Consider the following 17,325-nt stretch of genomic DNA (forward strand, 5'->3'; position numbering starts at 1 on the left):
TTTAAAATTTCGGATCATTTTTATAATCGTGATTTTTGAGGATAAAGCATTGGTGAAGTATTTGGGTGCAAATAGAAACTATTAATAAATTTCAAAATTCGATGATAAGAAGTTCATAGACATACATTTCTGAAGGCAGCAATTTGAATCCCATAAAAAGACGTTCGTGCTACCCTCACCATCGAATTCTGTTAAATGTAATAGCGCATAATAAAGTGCTTTATTTATTGCTCTTTTTTGCTGTAGTGTGGAATTCATTGCTCCGCGCATTTGGCAGATTTTATATTTATTAAATTGGGGATGCTAACTAACGATTTGCGGTACAACCTATTTACTGCCTGAAATAAATTTATTGTCGCTATGGTTTTAATACTAAACCACTCTCTATATTAATTGCGTACTAAATTCCGAGTTTGAAATTAATTGTTTCATTTATAACTTGTTAATTGAATTGAAACTGTGTGACGGGCACACTACTCACAAAAGTGCCTAAAATAAATTTATTTCCCCCATGGTTTCAATGTTAAACTACTCTTGAGTCTTGACATTAATTGCTTACAACATTCCAAGTTCGAAATGAATTGCATCGTGGAAGGAGGGTACTCATAAAGAGCGACGGGAACGTTTAGAAGAAACAATATCCATTGGTGATTTCAGAGTGCGAATATCTCGCGTCTAGATTTATGGATGAGTAATATCAACTGGTGATGTCAAAACTTTTAAATGCGAATATCCCCAGGACGTAGTGTCGGAGAAGGGTACTCTCAAAGGGCGGTTAGAACGTCTTCTTTTATTATAAAAACTATTCTGCTGTTGAGTTCGGTGCAGGGGGAGTGTGGGCCTTGGACCCTCCTCTTCTCACTCGGATAACAGTATCGAGCATCGCAGACGGCATTCTTCCGTTACTTCTTACTATATGATTTATCGTGCTCGCGATGCCATTCCAGCTTTGATTTTATTTATTTTTTTTTTTTTATTTATTATCCCCCTCTTGTTCTGTGCCCTCAACAGGCTTGCGCCCAATTACAGAGTATCACCCGCATAATGCATTTTAGAGGTGCCTCTGCAGAAGGTTTTAAGTTGTTCTATACTACTCCGGTATTTACCTTACGAATTAGGAAAACTGCAGGAAAGCCTAATTCAGAGTAGCCGGCAGAATGCTCGAAACTGGTCTAAGTCCCATCTATGCCACAGATGAAAAATTTACTTCAACCCAGGTTCGAGCACCCGACCTCCGGATTTATAGTCCAATGCTCTACCACTGAACCATAAAGCCGCTTTAGCATGAGGTTAATTATATTGTCAATTTCCTCGTCGATTGTGAGTTCTAGGCATAATCTCTTATAATTCCATCTTTCATTTTCCAGGACTGCGTGACCTGTCCCATCTCTCTCACTTCTCCATCTCGCGTGGTTTACTTTTTAGTCTGAGCAGGTACACGCCCTTTACCCCTCGGTTTAGCCCATTCTCGGTTAGAAAAAGTTCCCCATGTTTCTTCTTCTCCAACTCTGTATGTTTGTCACCAGTGTTGTAGCCCGATCGAGAAAATGTGCACTCTGCTTAATAGTAGCAAATTTCTTTACTTCTTGAAAGTGCACTAAAAGGCGTTATGCAGATTGTGCGTGTGTAGTACACTGTAACGGCCGAGGTAACTGCTTTTGGCATTCGATATCCCGTGTACTAGCTATTTGGAAATTTTATTAGATTCGTTTAGTACTACTTAATATTATGAATACCGTACTTTTGAAATTGCGAGTAACTTTAGCGTTTTTCCATGAGAAGGCAGTACTTCCTAAACAGCCATAGCCTCGGCCATAGCTATGTGCGCTATCTTTTTCTCTACTAATAGCATCTATCATTAAAATGCATTATGGGACATGCTTGCCCTTACTAGAAGCATCTGTGGTTAAATTTTAAAAAAATATCTCGCTATGGGACAATAGGTGGCATTGCGCAGTCTGGTGTAGCCCTAACGGTGTCGGAAAAATAATACTACTGTTTTTCTAGATTCTGGTTACCAATATTCCGTGTACTGACTGGTGTCATTTAAATGGTAACCAGTACATGCATATCCTTAAGGGTACCGCACAACAGATTGCATTTGTATTTAATACTTAGGTAGCAGAAATGTGCATGCACATATTTTTTATTTTGCCTTTATTTTTGAGTAGGCGGGGTTTCCGCCAAGGCTGCTCTACCAACCCAACCCACTATACATTTAAAAATATCCATTCCCGAACCCGGATTCGAACCAGGGACCGTTAGCATCACAATACAATAGTGATTACCTCCTAATTCAGTGTATTGGTTTTAAGTTGCCTTTTTTGTTTCAGACAACAATACCATTTGGCTATGCATGACAGACGATATGGGATGAATGGGATCCCAAGTAAGTATTGTTACAACTGTTGCATCTAAACTGGTTTCTGAACAATAACAAAATGATTTCGTTTGGAATTCGTCTGAACGCATTAGCTCAACGCCCAAAAAGTAAATTTGGTGATTTCACTCGAAAACCTTCTAATATTTTTGGACTTTTTAATTCCTCATTCAAATAATATACAAAGATCTTCCTTAAATTTGTTTATTAAAATTAAAAATTTGTTAATTTGATATGGAATGCCTCGTACCCAATATCATTATGATTTATTTAAACAATGTTCAGCCATGAGTTTCGCCAAGGTTTTATCTTTTTAACAAGAAATTGTGGAAATTGAAAAATTTCCGCGTTTCATCTTTATTATGACTTCATTTTAAGAAAATTCAACTGCAGATACTGCTAATAATAAAGATACAATTGTGTAGGTCATCATTTTATAAACTGGATTGTCGTATGCGTTAGGAAATTGAGTTAAATAAAATGAAATTTACAAGTATAGCCACTCGCGCGAGTGCCACGGTTTTATAGTTATTCGTATAGTTAAATGCAGGAGTAAGACTGAAATAATCAATTTGCTACACTTACTTAACGCATATAAGATTTTATAAATAAAATACCCATAGCGTTGTTATAGTTACACTTTTATAACTTTCTAAAAACGCATTTACGTAATTTTAAACCTACTTATTTTTTAATACATAATTGTGATAGTGAACGTAAATTTATAAATTTGTTTTTCTTTGTAACCTGTGTCAATAGCAACTGTTTGCGTCATACCGGCTGTAACGTAACCGTTTGCAGAGCGTATAATTGGTTTGAGGATCATTAATTTATGGCTCCTGCTCCTGCAACTATTAATTTAATTAGATTAGTGGGAAACAGAATAGAATTTTGAAAGTTTTAGAGCGTGGTTTCCATATTGATATTCGATGGACAGCGAAACTAAATTTTAATGAGCGCCGCCTGCAATATTCCCTGTTGCATTGATTAACATGTTCCTGGGAATACGTTAATCAATGCATGTAGCTGCGTCTAAATTTATTCCGGATATCGCATTTTCTCTGCCCGATCATTAACAACTTTTTTTTTGCCAATCCTCTTGCGTAATTTTGGGCAATTGTTTTCATTTCCGTAGCATTGATTTTATCCATAATTGCCGTAAATTTATTTAGCTTCGAAATGACAACAGCCAAACCGTAAAATAAAGTGTCGTGACAAGTAGGTAGGTACCATATAAATGTACTTACTAATTTAATGTATAGAAAGGATCAAAGAAATTATTTCATTTTAGCGCAACAGAGTACTTTATGGACAAAGAGAAAATTGAAGGTCTGGATATATTCATTAAGTGGGTTGCACTGTGTGGGTTTTGAATAAATTTTATTAAAAACCGCGCAAAGTAAAAATTGATACATTCTAGGCAAGGTTGCTCCATTATAGGTTGGGGTGGACTGGGCTCGGGACTGGCTTTGTGATCGTTGTCGTGGGCTCTAAGGTACGGGAGATTAAAGAATTGTATTTGGTTTTTGTCTAACATGCGTTTCTTAATGTTAAAACTCGTTTTTTTATTAAAAACTCTACAACGTAAAAGCTAATACCATAGTATAATACAAACTAATACTTTCAAGGCAAAGTTGTTCCATTGAGGGTTGGGGTGGATTACGTTTTATTAGTAAGGTAGGGTAGATTAACGCATTATTTTTGGTTAAATTGTGTCTGATGATGGACAGTCGATTTGTATTAGAACTCCGCAAAGCGAAAGTTTTCAAAGCACCTTGATTTCTACAAATATATACTTATACATAACAAAAATAATTAGGTAAATAAATTTAATAAATTCTAAAATTGCCACCACATGTCGCACCTTTAAGCAAGATGTGAAGGTTTTAGAACAAATAACGGCAAAAATGAAAACTTGGAACAATTTTCAATAATTATGTAAAATAAAAATTCATTATTTGCCTATAGGTAAATGTAGCACCTATTCTCTATAACTGACATCTTAAGCAACGAAGATTCGTGGAGTGGAGGCGTGAAAAATGTACACCCTGTATAGTGAAGCTTTGTTGGAATTTCCTAGAAATTTTTTCAACCGCATTGGAATTGGAACCTTACGTTTTGTACAAAATAAGTGAACATTTTAACAAGATTTTGGTAAAAAGCGAGGTAAAAAGTACCCAACTTTTCCTGATGACATGGTTCCATTATCCTAACAAGCGGGTATTGAATGCTGGATTATGATAGGAGGGTGGATTAGGACTACACGTGCTTAGGCCTCCCATTCGGGCCCTGTGTACTACATGCCTGACTAGAGTCGCCCGACCCCACATCACTCAAGCCATCCCACACGTGAGATGAACCTAAGGGTGCTGGAAGGGAAGGATACCTCCAACATGGATCGTCTCAGTTGGACTAGAGCGGGACATTCACAAAATATGTGGTGTGCCGTCTCGTCGCCTATGTAACATCCTCTACAAGATGGTGATTCTACCAGATCCATGTGGTGCATGTGCCTGTTTAGTTTACAATGCCCACAAAGTATACCCACAAGTGACCTCAGGTTTTTTCGTGATAGCCTTGTGCAAAAACGCACTAGATTACGATATGGGCTGATGTTTGCTCCAATTGAGTTTATTGTCAAGTGTGATACCTAGATATTTCACTGACTCTGACAATTGAAGTTGATTTTAGAGTAGCAGGGGAACTCTGAAACTCCCTACCTTTCTCTTTCTTGTGAAGAGAACTAGGTCCGTTTTTGTCGGGTGGGTTTATGGATAAGGAGTAGGTAGTTATCCTCGGGACCATTGCATCAAACTGCATTAAATTTTTCGGTGTTTTAGTATGGATACCCCATACCCCAGCGTATAGTAACCATTGTCGTTGAGGCGACAGAGTAGACGATTTACAGTTGAGTTCCACAGAAGTGGTGATAACACCCCAGCTTGGGGGCATCGTCTCACTACTATGCACCTGCACCTCAGTGTTTCATTGCCAACATTGATGTGCACTGCTCTGAGTTTCAGCAACTGCACAATCCAGCCTCGCCCGACTTATTTTCCGAGTGAAGGCGGTTGCGTCTGGCCAGTTGAGGTATGACGTAGTGGTGGCTCCGTGAAAGTGAGCCTCAGTACCTCTGCTGAGAGGTTGTCCGTATAGGAACCATCTTCTCTTCTGTCTGAAGCTAGCTCGGTTGTAATATGAATCCTTTGTTACGAAACAGGCCCATATTTCAATTTCTGTAAATCGCTTCGCACCGTCTATTTCATGTTTGTAGGGGACGCGATATGACCAGAACAATTATTAAACGCCTGTTACTGCAATTACTAGTGTTTACAATAACTCATTATGATCGAAAGTGGTGTTTATAACCACTAAACCTTGCACTAAATTAATTCATAAGATAGCCTTCTGTGACGTCGGAATGTTTTATTTTAGTAAAGCCCTGAAAGTGACAAAATGTGTTTTTAAAAGTATATATGTTTACATTGCCACTCTCGCCACTCCTCCACTATTTTCAGATAGCGATTTTTTGAAAAACGCCGAGGTCAATTCTGAAGAGAATTTACTGTTGCGTTTTTTAAATTTTTCTTTATTGCTTTGTGGTCACTCCCAAATCTTCATGACATGTTTCTTGTGTTTCTCTTGCGTTCCCGAAACTGGTGCAATTCGCCTACTCTGGGCGATGGTGGAGTTGTCTATTCCGTCGAAGATCTCGGCCCACAAGCGTAGGTGATCTCCGACGGCGGTAATCTTGAGGTTGTCTCGTATAGTGTCGTTCCTGACGAACCACGGTGCTCTGAATATGGTTCGGAGGGTACTTGATTGTACTCTTTCGGACGTTGGTTCTTGGTTGGCGATCAGTACATCATCCATCCTGCGGATGCGTATGTGATTATGGGCCTTATGCAGGCTTTGGTTTTGTTCTGGTTTCTAATGAGCTTACTGCCAGCAGCGGAAATGTGTCTAGTGAACGTTAGCCACATGTCTATTGCTACGCTCAAGTAGGTGATTTCGTTTTTCCACTGCAGCTCTTTTCTCTAGAGTTGTAATGCCGCAAGTCGATCGGTTTTTTGTTTGCCGAAGATGATGGTCTCTGTCTTTGCAGCATTGAATTTTAGCCTTCAGCGACCCGATCACGAAACGACTTGGACAGGGTGTCCTGTGCTCTTCTAATTGCCGGTTCCTTGCGCCTGTTATCAGTGAACATTAGTAGGTCGTCGGCGTAGAGGCTTTGGTACGTCGTTTATGTAGACGTTGACGCCTGCATACGCCGGTGTGACTCGTGAAAGGTGATCTTCTACCCTCACCCTAAAGGTTCTGCCTTGTAAGTAACTGTGGCTTGACCAGCAAACCCGCTTTCCACACCTTGTCGAATGCCTTCTCGTTGTCTAGCGAGACGGCAACGGTTGTTTTGCCCATGTTTGCTGCTTCCGCTACATGGACTATTAGTCCATTAGGACTTAGGTCAATTTAATCAATCAGGTTATGCCTTTGGGTCCTTTTTTGCTTATATTAAAAAAACATCTGTCTTGATTGCTTATCTTTGGTGACCTAGAAGGTTCTTTGTCTGTCAGCTAAAAGTTGAAAAGGTTTATTGACCACAATTGTTTTATGTTGAATAACGTACTTTATAGTAGAGGTTTAGAGAAGAATTTTGTAAAAGTTTCTATTTACCTTAAATTTGACGGCCATCCACCCTTTGGTGATCTGCTGTTGGTTAGTTGACTGCTTTGGATCTTTCAGTACATTATCATCTTTTGTTTATTTCACGAAGGGAAGACTAACTTACTTATTCGTGAACTTTTTCTAAAATTTGATAGACGGCGTTTAAAAACAAAAAAATTTGCGTAGTCATGAACCCACAAATTATGACCAAGTCGGGGTATTCTACCACCAATGGCACTTTAGGTAATTCATAAAAAATACACCTAAGGAAAGAGTATGGCTTTACATAGGCACACAGGCGGACAAAGCCCAAACAAAATTTACTTATTTCTTTACTGTAGTGAATAAGGGAGATGGTTTGAGAAGCTACCTTTCTTTTTACGCAATTTACCTTATAAATATATTACAGGAAATTCTTTTTATGACCCACAATAGACCCATTTCTATCTTTAAAGTTAATCGACCTTTCGCTATGCATGATTAAATTTCAAACTGATTATCAGCTAATTTTTACTGTTGGCATGCGTGCATGTCTATCAGTCATCACATCATTTATAATATGCAAACATAAGTCAACCGTCTTAAATGTACAAAGAAAAAGTAAAATATCATGTTTAAGAACGCATAATCTGTATAAAAATCTAAATTTTGATAATTTAAATGGATTTTAATGTTGTAGAGTGTGCCAAACCTTCACCGACCCTTTACTTCCGGTGCTATACGAGAACTTACTAGTAATATTCCACAATCGCCCATGGATATGGTAGACAGATGATTGTGCATGCGCTACTGGGAGATATCCAATAGTGCAGAGACCTGCTTTTCTAATGCCCACCCACAGTATCTCGGTTATTAAGAAAGTTTAAATCAGAAGTTTGGCTTAACTTTAATCTCGCTTTATTTGTTTTTTCATATCAGCTTAGAATTCTGCAAAACTACCTTCTTTCTATCTCCTTTAATAACTCAGATATCAATGATGGGCATCTAAATGTGGATGCCTGAATTTGACTGCTGGATTAAGTATTGGGATTTCAATTCGCATATCGAGGTTCGAATATATAATATATAATATATACGCATATATTTTTTAAGGCACAGTTATTGAAGTAATTTATTATCCACAAAGAACATTTTGACACACTACAAAAATAGAAAACCAAACTAGAAACAAGAGAGCTCTAGGAAAACCCTAAGTTTGAAATAGAACAATAACAAATTTTACAAATTCAATATGGTGGCTAAAGTTCCATAGATTTGGTGTTAAGTCTTAACGTAGATCACTGGTCCTTTTCATAGAGGGTTTAGTCTTCTGAATACATAAAAAATAGTCCTCACCATGCCATATAGCTAAAATGCATTTCTTGTTACAGGTATGATGGTGTCGATTTGTAACACTTAATCAGTAAATCAGGCTGTGTCAACATCGCATCATGACTGGGGGCCAGGTTACTTCGCCCGCAACCCCTAGTGATGGAGGTGGTGGCTCCACACATCGTAAGGGTCACCGAAGGCAGGAATCAATGTATGCCATGACGGGATTATATTCTGAGAGCGTTCCAGAAGATGATGGAGAACCCGAAAAACATACGACTACAAATTTTTGTCACGACACTGTCATTAAATGTCACAGTCGAAATCCATCTTCCGGATTTGATAGGTAGGTATATCCCTTTCGTGCGCATTTTGATTTAAGCTGTGTTATTTTAATAGAGAAAAAGCAGCTCACACTACTTCATTTAATGAAACTCCAACTGTGATATTAAGGGATACAAATGATTGTGGAATCCTAAAGTGCCGACCCCCGTTTATACAAAAATATGCAGGAATTAAGGTAGTAAATGAACGCGACTGCTGTAAAACTTACTGATGAAATTTTAGTCTTTTGTACTTCTTTTGTCTTTTCTTGTAACTCTTCAACAAGCGCTCAGTTCTGGTTACATCAATTCTGTGATAACAACCATTGAAAAACGATTTGAAATCCCATCAAGTCTATCTGGTCTAATAGCGTCTTCGTATGAAATAGGAAATGTGATAACGGTTATATTTGTTAGTTACTTAGGAAGCAGGCGTCACATACCCGTTTGGATTGGAGTGGGTGCTGTTATAATGGGCGTCGGATCCATAATATTTATGGTGCCGCATTTTATCGCCGAGGAAACTGTTAGTGCAGTTACTACTAATACAACCGAGGAAAATATGTGCCGGATCGTTTCGGTGCGAGAACAAAACATGGGACTCAGTCTCTTATCGTCGGGCTTATCATCGCCTCCCCTTGCTCCGCATAATAATTTACGGGGCGATAATTGCATCCAAGGATCGCCATCGACAACAGGACCTGTCATGTTGTTTGTTCTTGCTCAATTGCTTTTGGGATGTGGAGGTTCCCCGCTTTTTACGTTAGGAACGACTTATATTGATGATCACGTGCGTTCTGATAGTTCGTCTATTTATATAGGTCTGTGCGTAAGTAATATTGAGTAGTATAGCTTAACTTTTTTTTTCAGGCTGTATGTATAGTATGGCTGCGTTCGGACCAGTTCTGGGTTTCCTGTTAGGAGCTTATTTGTTGTCCTTTCATATGGACTCGTTTTCCAAAATTATATCAATCGGTTTGTCTGTTGTTAGTATCAAAATTTGTAATAACACTTTGATTTCAGATCCTGGAAATCATAAGTGGGTGGGTTTGTGGTGGGGGGGATTTTTACTAGGTGGACTATTACTGATTCTGGTATCAATACCATTTTTCTCATTTCCAAAAGAATTAACTCACGAAAAAGAAAAAATAAGACTTATGGAGAAGGCGGCTGCCAAATCCAATGGAAACAATAATACTTCTGCGTCGACTGCACCTGTTCAACACACAACAAAAAATGATAGCGGATACGGCAAGGATGTTAAAGGTATTCCACGTACTTTTTAATCGTTTTCTGATGGTTCCTTTGCAGATATTCCTCAATCAATGTGGAGGTTGGTGTGTAATCCAATTTACATTGTAACGTGTCTTGGCGCGTGTATGGAACTCATTATAGTGTCTGGATTTGTTGTATTCTTACCTAAATATTTAGAAACACAGTTCAGTTTAGGAAAAAGTCAAGCGAGTGTGTTTACTGGTAAGTATCGGTTTAAGATATAGTTCAGACATTTTGTTTGACATTGATTGGAAACTGAAATTTCGATAACTCAAGAGTAATACATAATTTTTTTGAAATTTTAGATCTTGATATGTTAACAGAAGAGAAATCAAGGCGCGCATGCGCGACATCGGTTTTGGTCATCTCCCTTCCATCTCAATTAACTTATTAAAGTATTCAATATTTTTGATATATTTAATGATTTGCATTTGACTATTTGTTTATTACGCATTACGCTTGGACAGTGTAGGTCTATTTTCACTCGAGTTCAAACTTGTAGCCTTTTGCTGCTCCAGCAGGCCCACTTTTACTCGCATTTATACTTATTTCTCTCAGCTGAATTTTCGAATAAAATAATACCAAACCTAATTCCGCCCCTGTTGTATAAGTTTCAGTTCTTCGTGGCCATTTTTTAACAAGTCACTATTGTTGTCAGTACTGTTGTACAGTTCTCAAGAAAGTTTTTTTGTAATTGTTTACGAATGTGATGGCTTCCTCTTTGTCCTCCGAGCGCAATTTTTGTATTAGGGAACAAAAAGAGGTCGCGTGAGGCTACATCTGGTGAATAAGAAGGGTGGTCAAGCAGTACAAATCGTAATTTGTGGATTTTCGTCATGGCAACCACAGAGGTGTGAGACGGTACATTGTCTTCGTGAAACAGAATTTTTTTTCTGCAAATGTGACCTTTTTTCCGCAATTTCTGCCTTTAAACTTGTAATGATGCGTAGTATGCTCCTGTAATGGTTTCTCCTGTTTGAAGCTAATCCATTAAGATAACTCCATGGTTATACCAAAAAACAGTCGCCATCACTTTCCCAGCCGAAAAACAGTTTTGCTTTATTTGGAGCTGATTCTCCCTTCGCAGTCCACTGCTTTGACTGTATAATAGTGTATCCAAGTTTCATCTACAGTATTAATCTTCGCCAAAACTGATTTACTGCGCCAACAGATTTTATTGACGACTGCTGCCATCTTGACGTTGAGCTCGGAAACTTTCAGACCACCCTCGTACATTTTCAGTCCATTTGTACCTACAGTATTTACGCCATCTACAGTACGTAAATTGTAGATAGTATATACATTCTACATACATAATAGTCAAAAAGTACAATCCGAAGAATATTCTCCCCTGCAGACACTCTCTCACAACATTACCTTTGAAGAAAAATTTACGTTCAAGACAACTCGATTCACAAAGAATTGCATCCTCGCTAAATTCGCCATACTTGCTTACTAGGACCCTACTCTTAAAAAATCAACCGATCAACTTGATCCAGAAGAACTAGAGAAAACGAGTCTCTCTTGGAGTGACTGATATAAACCCAGATTCCTGCTGGTCCCAAGTAAATACGCCTCTGAGATCCCCCTCCCCTCTCCACCGGGAAAAATTCGCCACTGCTGGAATACTCGCTCACTAGGATGTTATTTTTCCCGAAGAAAAATTCACGTTCACCACAAAAGAATTCAAAAGACTTGCAAAAACCAGTATGTACCCAATTCCAGAAGATCCTTATCCTATCCTACATATTTTGCGTCCACTAATAAATAATGTTGATGCCTGTGTTCCTGTACTTCCAGGTGATGCAAAGTAAAATTTACTTATATAATTTACATGACAATCTTAACATACTTAGTACGTCCATTGGACAAAAGGGAATATGAGAATAAACTTGCGTGTTTTGCGCATGCGTCCAATTAATTTTTGAAACTGGTCTTTATTGGTTAGAATTTCAGAAAAATATTTCCAAAATTAAAATGCACACCTTTGGCATGGGCATTACGTTTGGCTTCAGTAGAAACACAAATGTGGTTAACATTCAGATAAGAAATTTGACATTAGCACTACGTTTGGTTTGATTAGAAATTGTAAAAATTGCACAATAATATTTGCAGAAAGGGGATCCTGCGCATGCGCACATTTCACCAAGTTGATTATATTTTGATTACTGACCGGTTTGTCGCAATTTTTGATTGGAGGAAGTACTATTTCCTTTCTCTCAAAATTGTGACCGTTCTACGTTCGTCCGTCTGTGCGCACGATAACTCTCGATCGGAAGGTTGTAGTTTATATTTTTCTTGGTCTAAGTAAAATCAACGTGGACATTTATGTGGAAAGAGTTACGTATGCAGTTGGTTTTTAGATAGGTATCTCCCATTTTTTTTCAATCCATTAGGTGCAGTTTAAAAACGCCTCGTAAGACTTTACTGGAATTTTTTTCATTTTCACCCTATCTGGTTAGGTGTTCTGAATGCGTCTTCTAATATTACCTTTTTTCATTTGTGAAAAAAAGTTCATTTGCGCATGCGCCCACAACCTTTTATCAAAATTACTTCCTTGGCAAAAATATAACCGATATTAAAGACTGGCATGAAAGAGAAGATGTAATAATTTTTGTTTTAGGTTCCATCGCTATACCCGGTGCGTGCATTGGCATATTTATGGGTGGTTGCATTTTGAAGCGTATGGAATTGCGACCGAAAGGAGCGATACAATTTGTACTTTTTGCCAACTTTATTTGTCTCTCTTGTTACGCCTTGCTGTTCTTCTTGGGCTGCGACAATCTCAAAATGGCCGGCACTACGATTCCATATTTTAATAGTACTCATACCGAACCATTCCAAGTGAATCTTACGTCATCTTGTAATTTTGGATGTGAATGTAGCATGAATGACGTTGAGCCTGTATGTGGAAATAATGGGTTAACCTATTTTAGTCCGTGTCACGCCGGTTGCACCTCCATTTTAAGGTCCAATTACACCAACTGTGCCTGTAAGTTTATTTATAGTTTTCTATTTGGAAACATAGTTTTTTGCAGGCATACACGGTAATATGAGTTTAATAACGGGGACAACATCTGCAGTTACACTGGGTGCTCGAACTGCCGATGCTGAATATGCTGAAGTCACAGTAGTTCCCGTCGCTACTGCTGGTCCATGCAACTCTTCCTGCCATACTATTTATCCATTTCTGATTTTATTGTTTTTTATGACATTTATTGTAGCTGTAACTCAAATGCCATTACTAATGATTGTGCTTAGGTAACCGTAGTAAACGACCTGTTCCCGTATTAAATTTCGTATTTGCAGATCCGTCGGTGAGGAAGAGAGGTCGTTTGCTTTAGGAATGCAATTTGTAATATTTCGACTGTTTGGTTATATACCCGCTCCGATTTTGTTTGGCAACCTAATAGACTCTACGTGCTTGCTTTGGAAGAGTACGTGTGGTACCAAAGGTGGGCGATGTCTCTTGTACGACATCGAAAAATTTCGTTATAAGTACGTCGGATTATGTGCCGGAATTAAAATTCTGGCTTTAGCAATTTTCATAACCGATTGGTGGCTGATTAGACGTCGCCGGCAAATGGATGAAATTGCAGGAATGACGGCAAACGAAATTGTTGGCTCTATTATTAGTTTAGATAAATGTGAGTAGCATTTTTCAATTTCAGAGTTTTGTATAAGTCGGCTTACAGTATTTGAAGAGAAAGGATTTACAGCTGGTCATCGGCGTAATATTAGCTCTGTTTCAACGTACGAAATTCCTGCTTCTCCAAATCCGTCTACATCCGGCCTTAAAACTAACTCCCCACCTGGTGGTACTGATTTAAAATCCACGGCTGCTAAGGCATCATGCGAAAACAAAGAGGATGACCCTAACTGTCAGAATGATGCTGTTTCGTGTGGCAATATCAGTTTGAAAGAAAAGGAAGGGCAGTTATAATTAGAATAACACCTAGGCAATTTTGCACAGTTAGATCATTTTAAATGGTCATTTCATCTGACACTTGTTGTATAACACCGATTAGTTATCCCAGTTGCTTCCAAAGTAACTTCTTGCCTTAGTTTATTTGGAGAAAGTCAAATGGATCCTATTTTTTTTGGCAAAGTTCAAGTGCTTACTTAGTTTATGTTACTTATCCTAATGCTGCTATTATTTCTTGAACGGTAGCTATTTAGTAGCAGATGAGCTTGAAATTTTACTACTAAAGGTATCTAACTTTTGAAAAACATTAATTTAGATGGTTAGATTTTTATTAACCATTAGTTATTGCTTCAAACAAACAGTGGTTATGTATTTCGTATGAATCATTTGATGGTGCTTAAACAGTATTGCAATATTAATTACAGCATATTCTTTCAGTTCTTTTTGGGAATAACAGATTAGCTAGACGACTATTGTTATATGATATTACTAATTTAAGGCGTTTCTGGATATGCTGTAGACACTGTACAAATTAGCTAAGTATTAAGAAAGAACTATGCAACGTGATTTTTTTAGATTTTCATCGAGAACAAGTAGTTTGAAAAGTACAATGTTAATAAAAATGTAAATTAGCATTATATTTTAGCAAGGCAGTAAACATAATAGCCACTTACTATTGCACCTATTCGGTTAATAAAGCCTAATACTTGCATATGAGTGCACACTTAACTATTAACATATACACCACTATGGTAGAATGCAGAGAGTTCTCTTTTTGATTTTGTCTTTGTTTCGCCTTTTGTACCAATATTGTGTAAGGGAACTTAAAAATTGCACTATAGCAATAATCTGTTTTTATTTTTTGACACGTACTTAAAAACCATAAATATCTAAGTAGTCTTATGAGACCACTTACTTAACCAGTAATACTTCGAAATAAACTAAGATGAAGGATTATGTAGGAATTTTTAAATCCAAAACTATAGATAATGACGGTTAAGTTTCATAAAGTCACTGTATCTTTTTTCAACCCTTCTTTTGCCAAATAAACCTTCCAACTGAACTTTGTCTTAAAGCATATTGTCACTACTTATTGAATTTCAGAATTCTAATTACAATTTGATCATGATTAGTATGATGTGTATTCTTACCCCTTCTTTCGTAATGTGGTTGATAAACTTTTGAAAGTATCAATACAAAAAAGTGTCAATATTATCCTAACCCAGATCACAAGGAAAGTCAATAAACAATTCATATCAGTATTTCTACCTTTGACGCCTACTTCAGCATGTGAAAACTTCATTCTAAAACAAAAGTCAATTATTTATAAGTTGGACCATGTAACACTCGTCTAAACCAAAAATGGTTGTGGTTATGATCATTTTGACAATAAATGCACTTAGACGATTCGCCCTTTTATACTGAATAATGTAAATACAGAAATTGTTAAATACTATTAATCCACCCAATTTTTTCATGTCACAGTTGTACATGTGCTTAAAGTATAACCAATGCAGTACAACCGAACCAAAATTTGGTACTAATTTGATACCAAAACATTCATTTCATTTAAACAGCTTGAATGGACATATTCAAAAATGCTTTGATGCTACTTTAAACTTTTAGTTTTTAGTGACACAGAACTGCATGATTCGTGATTGGTGCAAGCAATCAGCTTTACATTAAATTGGAATTAACCGTCCCCATGAATAGATTCGGACACCACCGAATAAAATTTTATGTTTGCATGATAGGATTTAGTAAATGTGTTATTTAACTGTATTGCATTGGTTAATTGGAACTTGAAGTAGGCACAGAAAATCAAATGTTGATCCTTTTTGGTTAATGTTAGTTCTACATAATCCTTATACTATATGGCCATTTTGCATAAAATTAAGAATGCACAATCGTAATTCACAATTTTGAGTACTTAAAATTAAAAGTCGACATTTTGCAATAAGTGGTGCCACAGTTTCAAACTGCAAACCTATCATGTAGTACGTTCCATTTGAAATATATTATTAAGGAGCAATTAGGGTTACATAAAAGGCGTGTTAAAATGAATGTATTTTATTAATACATGAAACAAACAAATATTTTATTAATATAAAATAAGTGATAGCAGATGAGTTGTACTCACTGCCAATGATAATTCGGATGACATTTATTCTAGTTTAAACCAAATTTTTGTATTTTATTTATTTGTAATAAATGGTTTTGATCACAGTTTTTTTTTTTCTTTTTTGAGTTATTCGGTTTATATTGGCATTCGCGCTAAGAAAGAGTCGGAATCCAAGTTCTAATTGATAAAAACAGATCAGTATATGCTCAAAAGTTCATATATGCCTTAACCAAATCCTTTAAAGAAAGCTTTTTAAAATGATAAAACATATTTTTTTGGAAACTTTAAAAGTCAATACTAATCGTTCAAAAGAGTCGGATTTTGATTTATCTAATAGGCTAGTGCGTTAGAAAAGTATAACCGAAATATCAAATTCTAAAGTAATTTTGTGGTTATTTATGAGTTCGTGATAGAATTGAAAAACGTTGGGATTCTGATGTTTCCAACAGGTTTCGTTATTGGGGAGAGGGACTACACTATGTGTTAAAAATATGTGGTATAGTATTTACAGGGAGTTCCAAAAAATCTGAACCTCATAATTTATTAAGGATGTGAATAAACAAATAAACCAATTCAACTTTGAATAATACTGTTGAGTACCTGCATCTTTTTGGTACACTCTGTACACTTCTTACTATTTCTAAATAATGATATGAATACGCAATGCAAGCACAATTTATCCTGGAAGTATATGTATACTTTTAATGTTTCAGCTTCTCATACGATAATTCTAATGTAACATTATTGAAATGCATATTGAATAATTCTTGTATCAGATTCTATGATACACATTTTTTTAATCTACAATATTTCAGAATAATAGATAAGTGTACAGTGTCAATTAATGCTAAGGCGTTAAGGACATACGGAAAATAGAAGTAGTAGCACACTGGCTTTTCAATTTTTGATCTCCCTTTGATTTTCAAAGAGTCAACTTTCCTGCAGGTTTTCACATGTCTTGCACTTATTAATATTTATTAGGTCCAAATTTTCAATAAACTGTAGGGTGATTTATTCAAAATACCTATTGGCCCTGTATGATTAAAAATTAAAGTGTGTAAATTTAGAAAAAGTAGGTTTCTGTATGTCCTTCCATAGCCTGATCTATATGGTTATTAAAATATGCGATATTTCTGTGACAATTATCCTCTCTCATCCATGTTGAAAAAAATGTGTATCTGCACCCCACAGATGTAATACCAGCACAATATGCTTACGCTCATAATGTCTTTAAACGTAATTGACTTTATTGTCTTCAAATCGAGATGATCAAGAACAAGATCATTTGACGTTACATGTGTAGACCCCGCCCATTATGCCTAAT

General features: G+C 36.7%; 1 protein-coding gene across 1 annotated transcript; it reads left to right on the top strand.

Annotated features, from left to right (window-relative positions):
• The first annotated feature begins 2,333 nt into the window (after positions 1 to 2,333).
• Positions 2,334 to 16,105, top strand: LOC116165455 (solute carrier organic anion transporter family member 3A1-like). Its single transcript, XM_031479912.1, has 11 exons — positions 2,334 to 2,389; positions 8,416 to 8,702; positions 8,756 to 8,876; positions 8,924 to 9,500; positions 9,550 to 9,654; positions 9,703 to 9,945; positions 9,991 to 10,155; positions 12,578 to 12,946; positions 12,993 to 13,215; positions 13,264 to 13,601; positions 13,650 to 16,105. Exons 2-11 carry the CDS (start codon positions 8,476 to 8,478, stop codon positions 13,895 to 13,897), a joined length of 2,616 nt encoding a protein of 871 aa, XP_031335772.1. The 5' UTR covers positions 2,334 to 2,389; positions 8,416 to 8,475; the 3' UTR covers positions 13,898 to 16,105.
• The last annotated feature ends 1,220 nt before the right edge of the window (positions 16,106 to 17,325 follow it).

The sequence above is a fragment of the Photinus pyralis genome, unplaced genomic scaffold (genome assembly GCF_008802855.1).
Source record: "Photinus pyralis isolate 1611_PpyrPB1 unplaced genomic scaffold, Ppyr1.3 Ppyr1.4_LG3a, whole genome shotgun sequence".
NCBI classification, from domain to species: Eukaryota; Metazoa; Arthropoda; class Insecta; order Coleoptera; family Lampyridae; genus Photinus; species Photinus pyralis.